Genomic DNA, 13620 nt, shown 5'->3' with positions numbered 1-13620 from the left:
TTGTTTGCGTAAGTGTATATACTGTTGTTTTGTTTACCTAGTGGCCCAGTGTTTCGCTTTGCATTTTCATAGGAGCCATGTTTGAATTTAAAAGAAGGATTTGTTTTTGATCATGTACAGTACATATTTGGCATATAAATATCACTATGTGATCAGCGTGTTTCTCTTCAATTATTGTGACAGTCCTGGTCTCCATACAGTAAGATAAAATATTACTGGGTATGTTTTCAGGAATTTACAATGGTTATTTAACTGTGCAGCTCTATATCATATGAAATTGCAGGATGACTGTCAGCTACAGCTACATTTTCCTGACTGTTTATTTTCTACAGAAAAGAAGAATGTAAAGTGAAGAAATGAATGATGGTTTTGTAAGTAATGCACTTACTGATGTTTCTTCTTACTCTTTTATATAAATTGTTAGTTACTGATGCATGATATTCAGTGTGATCTGTAGTGCCACATAATAGTTTTAATTCAAGACAGCACTACAATAAGCATTTTGACTTTTGTTATGCATCACATGGTTATTAGAGCCAAATAGAAGCAGCTTTGCTTAAAATATTGTATAAAAGCACATTTACATACATGCAGAAATGTGTTAGAAAATGTGAATTTGCATTTCTAGCATTGTTCCTCATATTCATTTCTTTAGTTTTTTTTAAATGAGAAGGATTAACCTTTCGGAGATGTTTTTGCATTAAAACTTGAAATTTCTTTTAACTGCTTTAACCGTTTTATTTCATTACACTTTATATAGGAACATTGTTCAATTCTTAACAACAGAAGATATGAAGTAGAGCAACCCCCAACGAGAACATGAAAACCCCTAAATATTGATCTGATTCTTTTTGTTTGTTATTGTTAACACAGGCAGTTTGCAAGTCAGCTCTGACCTTTTCACTTTCAGCGTCTCTTGGGCTGTCCTGACTCGCTGCTTCTCTGCCACCTCCCACCCACTTCCTCTCTTCCACACTGATATTTTTTGAGGTTGCATCCAGTTATTGCTTGTCTGCCAAAAGTTTTGTGTATTTGTCATGAGTTACTAGATTCCCCAATTTGTTTAAAATGACAGGTTTATGTTGGAGCTCCGGGTAAGTGCTGGAAGGTGGAGTTGGGTTTCATTTGCACTGCAGATGTTGAGATTCCAGTTTTCTTTTTACCTTCAATTTGAGGCGGCTTCCATCTTCTCTTGCATTGACTATATTGTTCTACCCTGTTGAACTCATAGGGAGAGGACAATAATGCCCCTTTCCTGGGTCCACCTTCTGTTCAGTGAGGTGAGGTCTCTTAAAAAACGTCCTTTTTTATTTTAAGAAGTGAAGACTAAAATGTCAAGACACCTTCAACCCAATCTTAACTGACAAACCAATTCAGAATCACTGATAATTCCAAAAGAAACATCAGAGCTTTCAAGATTAAATAATTAGTTTTACTGATCTTTCGGTCTTGTGAAAGGAAAATGTCTGAAAAGATTTTTTTGGAAACATTGAACAGTGAAATACTGTAGATTAAAGAGACGCTCGGGGAAAGAGAAACTTGCACCTAGAACAAAGGCATGCAGTGGCTTGCAAAATGGAGAGACCTTAAGAATAAGCTCACTTTGTTTTTGTAATCACTGTGAGATTACAAACTGTTACTGTTTGGAGAGAACTTGATTATGAAAAAGGAATTTATGTAAATAAAACATGCTTGTAATTAAGGCCTCTGAGGCAATTCACATGGCTAATAAGGTCTTGTATTTTATTTAAGCATAAAACAAACCCAAACATGAACTTGTGTGCTTGATAAATTCAAGACTTTTTAGTTTAGCTTGTGGAGTATTTAAGACACTTGTGGAATTTATACAGATGTTGAATTTCTTTTTTTGAAATAAAAAAATCCAACTCTGAGACTGCTTGAAGAGATATGAGTAGCATAAACACAAATGCTAAAGTATTACCCAAAATGTTTTGATTCTGCTGGGCTAATTGCATGTATTTTGGGCTGCTTAGCTAAAGGGATGTTGGGAGAATATTTTTCTTTTATCTGGAAGGAATTCAGACTTGTCTGGTGTCATTATTGTATTACACTACAGTGTGCTGCACAGTGACTCTTGTACTGTTATCTATATAAATAGCAAAACCCATAGATCTCTGGTCAAGTGCCCACAAACACAGGAACTTAATCTGCTGCTTAGCCGTAATATGAAGAGATTAGCCAGAGTGTTCCATTTCCTCCTGTGACAGAGATGACAAGGAGTGTTGAGTATGTTTTCAATTTCACACTTGAAAGGAAAGATAATGTTGAGCTAAAAATACTAAAAGGGCATTTTACATGTTTAGATGGGAATAGAACTCTGGGGTGCTCTAGACTAGGGTAAAGAAATAATCAAGTTTTACAAGCGATTTAATCATTTTTAACAACTGTTGCAAATTAGCAATCCTTTTTGTATATGATCATTGCTAGACCCCAACTACTGCTTTGGTAGACCAGTATTCCAAGAACCTTGAATTGGCAGTATATGTTATATACAAAAAAATCAGTTTATACTTAACAAATGCCACACAGCATTATTACAGGGCTAGGATGAAGACAGATTTGCAGTCTGCGAAAGATTGAGCGTCTTTGTGTTCAGATCAAGATCTCACGATATGCTGCATGAGCATATTGTAAAATAAAATAATTTGATTGAACTCATTTGGTTTGTCACTAACATAAATGTTTATGATGACAAGTTTATTCACCCCTATTGCTATGGCAGTTACTAAAGTAAAAGGACAGTCTTAAACCACAATTGCTTAGTAAAGATCATGTTTTTGCTGAAGTAGTGCCTTTGTGATAGTGGTAGAAACTGCCATTATATAAATGTTTTGATTTTTACAACAGGTGTACAAGTTACTCTTCAAAACAGGAAGAAATTCAAAAGTTCTTTTATGTAAATCACATCTGCAAGACTGTTGGTAATATGGTTTTTACTTGTATTCAGAACAATGCACTTGTGAGAATTTAGTTTAGCTTCATACAGAATTCCCATATCTTGAGTTCTTCACCTACTGTTGGAATTTCTTTATTGGAGAACATTGAATGTTTTATGGCTGGGAAAAAAAAACAACATTTCTGATTCATTCTATCAAGCAGCTTTTTTCAGCTCGTGTTAAAAGTATTTGCTTTATGTTACAGCTATATTCTACACATTTGTACTCTATATAAGGATGTTGTGAGGTATGTGTCCATGCTTACTAAAGGATTTCCAAAGGATTTCCAAAGCAACACTGGGGTATTTTGCAACATGCATCAAAGAGGAGTAGAATACAATTCTAACTGTAAATGTATATATGTACATATTTTGTGTGAGAAAATGTGTGCCCACTTGATCATTTAGGATTAGACTTCTCATTTGTGGTAGAGGCCTTTATGTTGTGTGTGTGTGTGGCATTGATTCATTGAGCTAGTGCTGCAGCTGGCTGGTTGAGTCGGTATCAGACTTCTCTTTCTCTGTTTGGTGACAAAATGTGGACTTGGAGTTCACAGCTAATTCATCTCATTTCTGCACAACAAAGAATTTTACCGCTCTCATCGGCAGAGGAATTCCAGGCATTCACCTTTTCATCTCAGTGGTTTGCTCACACATTACCATTAGGCTTGTTGGATTTGCTTTTCACAGGCTCACTTCTGAGCTCTCTGTATTAAATTTACTGGCTCTCTGCTCACCTTATTAGACCTCTTTATTGAATTTGTTGGCTCTTAGATCAAAAGTAGGGAGTTATCTTTTCACTTCCAAATACACTAGGTTCTTTTGTTGTTCAGTATCGGTTTTGCCAAGCCTTCATGAAAAAATATTCTGTGAGTAATTCAATGAGTAAATAAATGTTTCGTAATATACTCTAAGCATATTATGCATTGTAAACAGCAAAATAACGAAATTGAACTCCAGTTTGTCTTTTGTGTGATGAAGAACACTAAAAGCCTCTAGCTCTTGAATTTACAAGTGCTATGCCTTCTAATACTGATTCACAGTAAGTAATTAAGGCTGCTTAATCTAAATGTTGTTATCCGGCATTTATTTGTGACTTGTGCAATTAGTGCTTTTGCAGACACTTGTATCCAGAATGACTTAGACTTGCAAGTGAATCACTACTGCAGAGCTCAAAAAGTTGCATTTCCATATGGTAGCATATCGTGAGTCAAATAAGTAGCTGGGGTTGAAATGGAAACCTCTTGATTGCAAGCCCTTTCCCTTAATCACTGCATCCCTTTTTGACGTTTCCTCTTTCATATAAACCAAAAATTTAAGATCAAACATGAATTTTTTTTGCTGTTTAAATTCATTTTCTTTACGGGCTGAAAAGAACCTGGACTGGAATTCCACAGCCAGATGGCAGCTATATAAAGTAACAAAACTACTACACATATGCTCAAAGTGCAGAAATTCTGCAGGTATTACATAAATGAAATCGGAAATGCTTAGTGTGCGTAAGAGACTTAACGAATATAAGAATGAAAACAAGCTTCTATGAGCAGCAGTATTTATCTCTCCTGCCGAGTCAAATGAGGTGATTCTCAGGTGTCTGACATTGCATTTCTTCTCACGTTGTCAGGCTTTTATACCTCGTGATACCATGTTCAACTTCTCAGATGTCACAAAAGTGGTAATGAACTTTGTGGAAGGAAAATAATAACGATCTTTTTTGCCGCTTTTAAAGGAAGAGATTTAAAACTCTGCGGGGGTATTTTCCTGCCAGTGAAGAAATTACTGCACCTCAGAGTTTGAAAGGAAGCGGAGTCTTGAGTGTCTATTTAAAAGAGTGACGCAGAGTGCTTAATCTCCGCTGGGCATACACTGTGCTCTCCGGCTGTTAAACCGGAGATGACCTGCTAATCGCAGCTGCCGAGACAGGACATCTACCTGTCTGGAGCCATTACAGTTGTACATCTTTTTCCTCTAATTAACTTTCACATAAACATTCACAAACTTTCCTTGTCCTTTTCTCGCTTCCTTGTCCTTGTTCGCTTTTTATTCTGAATTCCGACTGGCAGCTTTTCATCCTTCCTCTCATATGTTCCTTTTCTCCTGAATTCTGTTTTAAATCCTTTAAACATTTTTATTAAAAGAAATGTTTGCCGTCTCAGAAAGCTGTCAGCCATGCTAAACAGAATTTTCTTTTCCTGTTTTTCCTGACACATCACCCACTTCGTCTTGATAATTTTGGTCACCACGTTATAGAAAATATATTTTGTCTGGAATCAATCCAGGAATGTCCAGGAAAGCGCGAAGAGATGCATTCTGGAGTCTTAGGAAATATCCTACACTTCACAGGCTGAAGCAACTTGAAAACTCTCAAAAAGAAAACATTGTAAAAAGACCTGATGCAGAAACTACGCACGTGTGCATTTAAAACTGAGAGAAGGAGGCACTTCTTTACCCTAAGAGTAGTGAGAGTATGTGACAAGCTTCCCAGCCATGTTATTGAAGCTAATACCCTGACTTTTGAAAGCAATGGCTGGATGAGATCCTTGGAACTTTTATCTGCTGACTTCCAAACAGGATATACATTATGGGGAGAATGGCCTCTTTTTTAATTGAACTATTCTTTGGTGAAGCTTTGTAAACGAACTGCTACATGTTTCATCCAAAGGTGACATTAGATAAGATGTTTGCTTGATGAAAGAAAACAGTTATGTCAGATATCATCACTATGGCATTCATTCACAAAATTATGAAATTTGTGAATATAAGTGAGAATAACATTTTTCACAATATTATGTGCATCCCATGTAAGAGGTTAAAATCTACTGTGGTTAAGGGCCTTGCTTTTCCTGCTGATTTTGTTTTTTAATCATGGGTTAAATATTGACAGAATGATATTTATGGACCTCTCTTTTTCATGCTGTTTGAGTATAAAAGGCAAGAAAGCTTTGAAAGTCTCATGTTAATGCAATTTACATACGCTTTTTACAGGTTGACAGGAATGGCTTGGCTCTCTAATAGTGCAGGGAGCATGAGGGATGACAGTAAATGCGGTAAAATGATGTGAATCGTAATGATAATTAAGGAGGCTAGATGAAAATAAAATCTTCAGTTTTGTATTTCTCTTTGTTTTTTTTCTCCTGTTCTCAGTCTGCTTGTCCCCCTCTCTCTCTCTCTCAGAGGCGGTTGATTTACTCCTTTCAGCAACTTCTGTGTGCCCAGAGCCAGGCTCCTATCAATGGTTTCTCTGTGCTGAAGAGGAGGGCCTGAATGCAGCACAGGGACTCCAGCAGGGAAGTACAGAGGGGACATTGTGTCCGCCACCCTAGAGCAGAAACCAGGGCCCAGCAAGACAGAGTGTGCTACATACCTCTTTGACAAACAAGGTGACCCTGTAGTGTCAAAGTCCCAGCCAAAAGACTCGACTTAGAGACAGAGGGGAAGCAATTACAGCTTGTCGCGCAGGAGCCCTGGCTGATTGTCTTTGGAAGTGTGATCCGGGACAGTGGGAAACAAAAGCTCTGCTCTGGGTCGTAAAATGGCCTCTTTTGAATTGGCGGATGTGGGATGCCGCTTTTAGGCAGCGGCCCACCTCTGTCGGGATACCTGCCACACAGCACTAAAATGAAGTGCGCCACTGCCGTGCACCACTAAATAAATAAAAGCTCTTGGCAACGTGTTCTCTAGTACTTACCAGGGCAAGGCTTATGCTGGAGACCTTTTTTGTTTATTTGTCTGAATTAAGGACAGGGACTCGAAAGCAAGAGTCCCTAAAGAGTGGGAGATCTGAAAAGGGCTAGGGGACGCAAGTTAAAGACAGGATGTTTCAGGTTTAGCTTAATTGGATCTTCTGTGCTTCTCCCACATTTCTTTTCCCCCCACATTTTTGTTTTTCAATACCTTTTCTGTAGTACAGAGTTTCAGACCAGAACCTGGCATCTGGGCGGTGATATTTCATCAAGGATACGTAAAGGCTCTTAAATTACATTGAAACTTGTTTTTTTACCAGTATATTGTAATCATATGTAAAGAGGGCAATATTTTGTTTTTCATCTTGGACAGAATATTTCATATTTCAGATAGCCTGAAGTGGTTGTAATTAAACATCTTAAACAGGTAGAGATGGTCAGGATTTGAATACTGAAGATCAAAGTAACTTTGATTAAGAGTTTGTCTTGATGTTCTTTTTCTCCATTTACAGCATAGAGTCATTCTTGATACTTGAGTTAGTTTGGAGTTAGTAAAATTTCACAAACCCGAAAATATTCGTATCCTTTACTGTTTGGGATAGATACCCTTGTCCTTCACAATTTGGGATGTTTTCATTTTTTTTCAAATCATTTAGAGTAATTTTAATGTTTCTAAATATACCACTTATTGTAGGCCAGATTGGATTGTAGTATACAAGGAATTTTTCAATTTGCAATTACAACTTTTATTTTGTTGGTTTTGATTTAGTGAACTGATTGATGCAAATCAAAAATACTAAATTAATCTTAATTTGATTGAGGACATCTGTTGTTTTCTTCCATAGAAAGAATTTCAATCTGAAATTCTCTTTAATGGGGATGACCTTGCATGTTTTCCTTTGGGAACAGTGTCCTCTGCAATGAGGCTGCAAATTGAGCAATAAATCCTGTTACTGTTGTTAGATTGCTGTTGTAAGATTAAATGCTATGGATAAAAGCATGCACTTAGGAAATGTTATGTTGTAAACCTATACATTCATGTGTTGTATACTAAGAGATGCAGACTTTTCCTTGAGTAAGGCTTTGGTAAATGACCTCTGGCTCCACCAGGGAAGGAGCTCAAACTGGACAATAATACTTTGTTGACAAGAACAGAACACTTCATTGGATTAGAGTCAGATATTACTTTTTGTACTTTTTAAATCCTAAAATTAAGTATAGTAGACTAACAGAGGCTATAGACAGGCACCCATCTTTTCTAGTATAAAAAGTTTTTGCTGAGATATTAAATGACAGAACAATAGTTGTTCTCTTAAGTGTTTTTGTTTAAAATAAGATCAGTTTAACTAATTGCCATGTTCTTCTTCTTGCATTAGTTCATCAAAATCTAGATTTTGCTGCGATTATAGTAGAATAGGCAATAAAAAAGATATTTTCTTTTAATTACAATTGAACCATATCATTGTTCTCTTAACAGTGTTTTTGTTAAAAATAAGATCAGCTGAACTAATTACCTTGTTCTTCTTGCATTAATCCACCAAAGTCTAGATTTTGCTGCAATTGTCTTTTAATAAATCATCTCTTATCACTATAATAGCACTGCAGAAAGCATATATTTTGCCACATGTAGAAGTCTTGACAGTGATAACCATGGTACAGTATACTCAAGCCAGACAAACCAGAGCTGGAAAAACAAGTATATTTATGCTTCGTGGTGTTAGAAAATCTTGGGTTAAGTAAGATGCTCAGTTTTATGTCACATATTCTGAGGTGGGTTCAATTGTATTTCACAGGAGTTATTGTTATATCAGATACCAGACAGTTACATAATGCAACTTTCAAAGTCTGTAATATAAATGTTGCTTAAAATAAAGCTACTTATAAAATTATACTTTTTTGTGGTATTATTTTAAATATTTCTATCACCATTTTGATTAGATGTTTGTTAATGACTGAGATTATTTAATATATATAATATTGTGGTTACATCTTAATTATTGTTTGGACTTGCTCTGTGTTTATTCCATAACACTTTTAACCCCAGTGCAGCAATTGAAACTAATAGGCAGTTGGTTGCTATGATACACAGTGTTTTGTTCTAGTTACATAACACTTCAAATCCATCCAAAAGGCCTTTAATATTAACGTCTGAAACTTGTATTTTAAACATTTTACCTTTCAGAATGCATTTATGACTTATGTTGATGTTTCTGAAAACTCATATCTTCACTATCAGTTTGTCCAGCAAAAGAATGTGGTAACTTTTTGCCGTTTATCAAAGGCAGTTTTAAACTCTGAATTCTGAATTATTCTTTGTCTGAACTCTGAATTGATGTGATGTTCTACTAAAGCAATGCTTAGTTTCTTTTATTTTGTCGCTCCATTTTGTCATACTCGCTATATTTAATGTGAAAACAATAGTATTCACTTGATATTTATTGCAGAGTCACCTAAGCTTGGAAAGTAAATTGCACATAATATTAATTTAAAGTTTTTACTTCTTAATACAAATGATAGCTGTGTCTTAGACTGCTTAGCTGATGAGCTTTGAAGAGAATTGCTGTACCTAAGAGAATAGTCTTATAGCAGGAGTGATGTCCAGCCAGATGTTACATGATTTCCATATCTGAGCCACAGTGGTTCATCGGCCCAGAGCTAATCCTGGTTTCTAAGACAGTGGATGGAAGAGCATGTGACAACCCTTATCAGGTGGGATGCTAGTCCATCTTGGGGATTACCCCCAACAACACTGGTCCCAATTTATCCAGCTAGTTGGACTAGAGCAGCTGGGGTAAAGTACCTTGGTGAAGATACAACAGCAAGGACTTGAACTCATAATTCACCAGTTAGAAGACCAGAGACTTAACCACTCCCCTACAGTGCCCCCATCTAGCCAGATATTGGGTTTAATAAATTCATACACTTTTAATCTAAGCATGAAATATCACAAATGTTCTATTAACTCTTGTTAATAATATATCTTGTTATAATATATGCTTTTCCTTTTACATTGAATTCCCAGTAATCCTACCACAGAACATCCACTCCTGTTTTCTGTGACTTCCCCACCACAGAGAAAAAAAATCTGACCTTTCAGCATTCCCAAGCCACTTCTTATCTCTCTGTAGATCAAATGTTATTTGGAAACACATTTTACAGGCCCTGCATTATATATTTTTTTATAATATTAGGGTTAAACTTAATGTTCTCATCAAATATGATCAGATCAACCTTTTAGACTTTTTTGAAAACGTATCCAGTTATTAACTTCTGTCGTGATATTGTTTGTCGGCTAAGTTGCATATGAAAAGGTAATTGATACAGATATGTAGGTGCCTAAAAACAGATCTGCATTATGTTCAAATTCAGAAGGGATTTTTATTCTGAGCAGTCACTATGTCATAAACTGCAAATTTTAGTCCTAGCAGCAAAAGTAAATAACTGCAAGATATTGTACACAGATGCTTTTTTTCTTTCTTGGAATCTGTTTTGCTTTTATGCTTACGGCCATTGGTTTTGTGCAGATTCTCTGAAAATTTGCTTAAATTGCACATTTGAGTGAATATCTTTTTAATGAATAATGAGGAGTGGAAAAACATAACAGACTAAAATATTACCTATGCGAGAAGCTGATATCCCTTTCAAATGAATCACAAAATACACTCTTGTGGATATGTTCAACGTGCACATTGCTTGAAGATGTTACTTTAGCACTCCTAAATATAAAAATAAATTGAAGGATTAGAATTTTACTTAGCTTAAACTAAGCTTAAACCGGAAATTAAACAACTGATCTGTAAGGGGTGACTTATTATCCCTGACACTGATCCTCTCTTGTACAGAGTATGTGACTATGCCCATGATAGGTGCCCTAAACAGAATGGGTGAGAAAGTGTTCTTAACTTAAAACTTAAAACTCCACTTTCAATTCAAACTGTGAACCAATGGGGTTTGTTGGTCAACTGTGAATTTTGAAAAACCTTCTCCAGTGAACTTAAGAATCTGTATTTACATATAGAATTTATACTCAAGCAAACCAGAATATGCCACTCTTGTGAAGGCAGACACACCGCTAATCAATGGTGAACCTAATCTCTGGCACGTTTAGGTTTTCTTTAACTGAATCCACCAAGTGCTGTCTGCATTGGCTCCATCTTGACTCCATAGGTGTGTCCGGATTCCTTGTTGCACAACCCAAGTTCAAACAAACCATCATCAGTTTGGAGAGCAGTGTTGACGCTGTCTAGGATTTCTGTAGGACCAGTCTACTGAGAGCTATCCAGGGTGCTGAATATTACCCTTGAGAACTTCGCAGGTTATGTTTAAGCAGCAAAATCAGCTTTGTCATAGAGGTTCAGAGAGAAACTTCTGTGACAGTGGTAGATATGCCTTGCAAAGCAATCACCAAATGTTGTGAGAGCGGTTCATTACAGTGAAATTGCACATGGAAAAAAAGGATGATAGAAATATATAAGTATATTTATATTTTAATATATATATAAATATATTTTAGTTGTGAGCTGCAGGTTTGAGCTTCACTTTTGTATTTTGATTAAATTAATTTTCATACTGAGCAGGAGTAGGATATTCCTTCTGTATAATTTCTCATTTTCTTAAGGTAATACAATTGTTTTGAAAGGTTAAATCATGTTAAAATATTTCAAATTAAACATAACCTAAGCAGGGAATATTAGAAAACCTAAAGTGTGGTCCTAAAAATGAATTCACAGGCAATGTTAATTTGTTCTTTTCGTGATTGAATATTACCTCTGTGGTTTTCTGTCTCTCTTGCGTTTTAGTTCTTCTTTCATTGCTCAGTCCCCCCCCCCCAAAAAAAAAACAAACTTAGAAGACGCTTCATTCAGTTTTAGGATTTCTGTGCTTCCATTATTTGTATTATTATGAAATGAATAATGTGCATTTCTGTTTGAGAGACTCCATGTGATTATTTGACCTATACCTGTGACCTATAACAGTGGTTTAAAAGGACATAAATAGCATTCAGTTATCTTAAGGCTGAACTAAATTTTATAATATATGGCAATTCAGGCTGATATAGTATTTTAAGCCCTTTTTCTTTGTTCTTATTATTATTGATTTTCAGGAATTAGAATAAAATAGGCCCTCCTATATGTCTAACAATATACCAGCGCTGTGCGTATTTGTTTAAATTAACTTTGTCTTTTGCTTTTCTCATTTTAAGGTTGGAGTTTTCAGTAGTGCTATGGGACAAATCCAGTGCCAGAGACTCAAGCAGTGAGCAGTTGCAATAAAGGTGGGACAGACCGCAGCATGCAGCAGTACCGCACACAGGATTGAGCTCGCCTAGAGGAAAGCTGCTTCAATCTCTCTCCCCGTGATAGTTGTGTGGCGGCCCATGATCTTGGGGAGCTGTGTGCAGAGGGCGTGGCCTTACCTGACTGGCAGACATGGTCTCCTTCTGAACACCAGGGCTACTAGGGACCATGACCAGCTTGAAGCGTTCACAGACTGAGCGGGCTGTGGGTGGGTCCGTCCCTGCCAGCGATGAATTCTACACCCGGCGCCTGCGTCTACCAAATGGAGGGGCGCCGCCCCCCCGCAGCGAGAGCGCCCACCTTTCAGGATGCACCCCAGGGGTTCCCAAAATGGGGGTACGGGCAAGGGTTGCCGACTGGCCCCCTCGGAAGGATGGAGGAGTTTGGCATGTGACTGTGGAAACGGATTCGCCAAGTACTGCTGGTGGGGTTCAGAGCAGCTTGTCGGCCAAACTGGGTCACCTGATGAGTCCTCAGGATTCGAACATGCTGCGTAACATCCAGAACACTCTGAAGAACAAAACGCAGAGTGGGAGCTCCAGCAGCACGGATGGTCGCTTCCTTTCGCCCGATGGCTATCTGGGCTCACCCCGCAAAGGCATGCGCCGCATTCGCCAGCGGAGCAACAGCGATATCACCATTAGCGAACTCGATGGCAGTGGTGATGGGGGGGAGGAATGGGGTTCTTCTGGTTTTAAGTGGTCCCCCTTACACCGGGAGTATGGCAGCACCTCCTCCATTGACAAGCATGGAGCCTCGGGCGAAAGCTTCTTTGACATGCTGAAGGGCTACCAGGGAGACAAGCCAGACCAGCGCAGTCCAGCGCCTGAGAAGCTGGGAGAGCTGCTCACCGTGGCGCAGAAACAGGCGAGTGGTTTTGACCTGCCAGATGGGCCCATGTCATCTGGGGCACAACGGGGGAGCCCGTCGAGCAGGCTGAAGGACCGCGAAAAGCCCCTGAAGAGACGCTCCAAGTCGGAGACGGGGGGCGACTCGATATTCCGTAAGCTGCGGAGCGTCAGGGCCGAAGGCGATTCTTCTCGGGCAGGCTCTGATGTGGAGGATGGGAGGTCAGATGATGGCGGCCCTCCTCCAAAGCCGTGGACTTGCCAGAAAGGGTTTGCCCACTATGACGTCCAGAGCATCTTGTTTGATCTGAATGAGGCAGTGCAGAACAGGCAGACTGCTGTCAAGCGCCGAAATACCACGACCGGTGCCTCTGCTGCTGCGGCCGCAGCCTCCACATCCTCTTCCCTTTCCTCGGGCCAGAGTGGGGCCTACAGCTCTCCCTCTGGCAGCCAGGAGGAGCTCAACTCCAAGGATAACCCCAGTCTGGACCCGGGGGATGACAAGAGCAATGATCTGGTGCTGAGCTGCCCCTGCTTCCGCAATGAGATTGGAGGAGAGGGTGAACGCAAAATAAGCTTGTCCAAACTGGGGACTATCGGAAGTGGGGGAGCAACAGGCAACAGTGGAGGGGAGCCCAGCCCCTTTGAGTCCTCTCTTAGCTCCCACTGCACTAATGCTGGAGTTGCAGTGCTAGAGGTGCCCAAGGATAGCCAGTCACTACACAATGACCGGGTCAAGAGATACATTGTAGAGCATGTTGACCTTGGCTGCTACTACTACAGGAAGTACTTCTATCTGAGAGGTGAGTATCCAGGGTTCTGTCACACCAGTAAAT

The 13620-nt window shown here is 38.7% G+C and overlaps 1 protein-coding gene across 1 annotated transcript in view; it reads left to right on the top strand.

Moving 5' to 3' along the window:
* sipa1l1 (signal-induced proliferation-associated 1 like 1) overlaps nt 1-13620 on the top strand; it is a 123156-nt gene that overhangs the window by 63083 nt on the left and 46453 nt on the right. The window contains exon 3 of the mRNA XM_088925535.1: nt 11843-13587. Coding sequence (XP_088781661.1) covers nt 12105-13587 — 1483 coding nt within the window. The 5' untranslated portion in view covers nt 11843-12104. The remainder of the gene's footprint in view (nt 1-11842; nt 13588-13620) is intronic.

Source organism: Atractosteus spatula, chromosome 9 (assembly GCF_055471065.1).
Source record: "Atractosteus spatula isolate fAtrSpa1 chromosome 9, fAtrSpa1.hap1, whole genome shotgun sequence".
In the NCBI taxonomy this organism is placed as follows: domain Eukaryota; kingdom Metazoa; phylum Chordata; class Actinopteri; order Semionotiformes; family Lepisosteidae; genus Atractosteus; species Atractosteus spatula.
The sequence above is the reverse complement of the archived record's forward strand: the minus strand, read 5'-3'. Positions and strand labels throughout refer to the sequence as shown.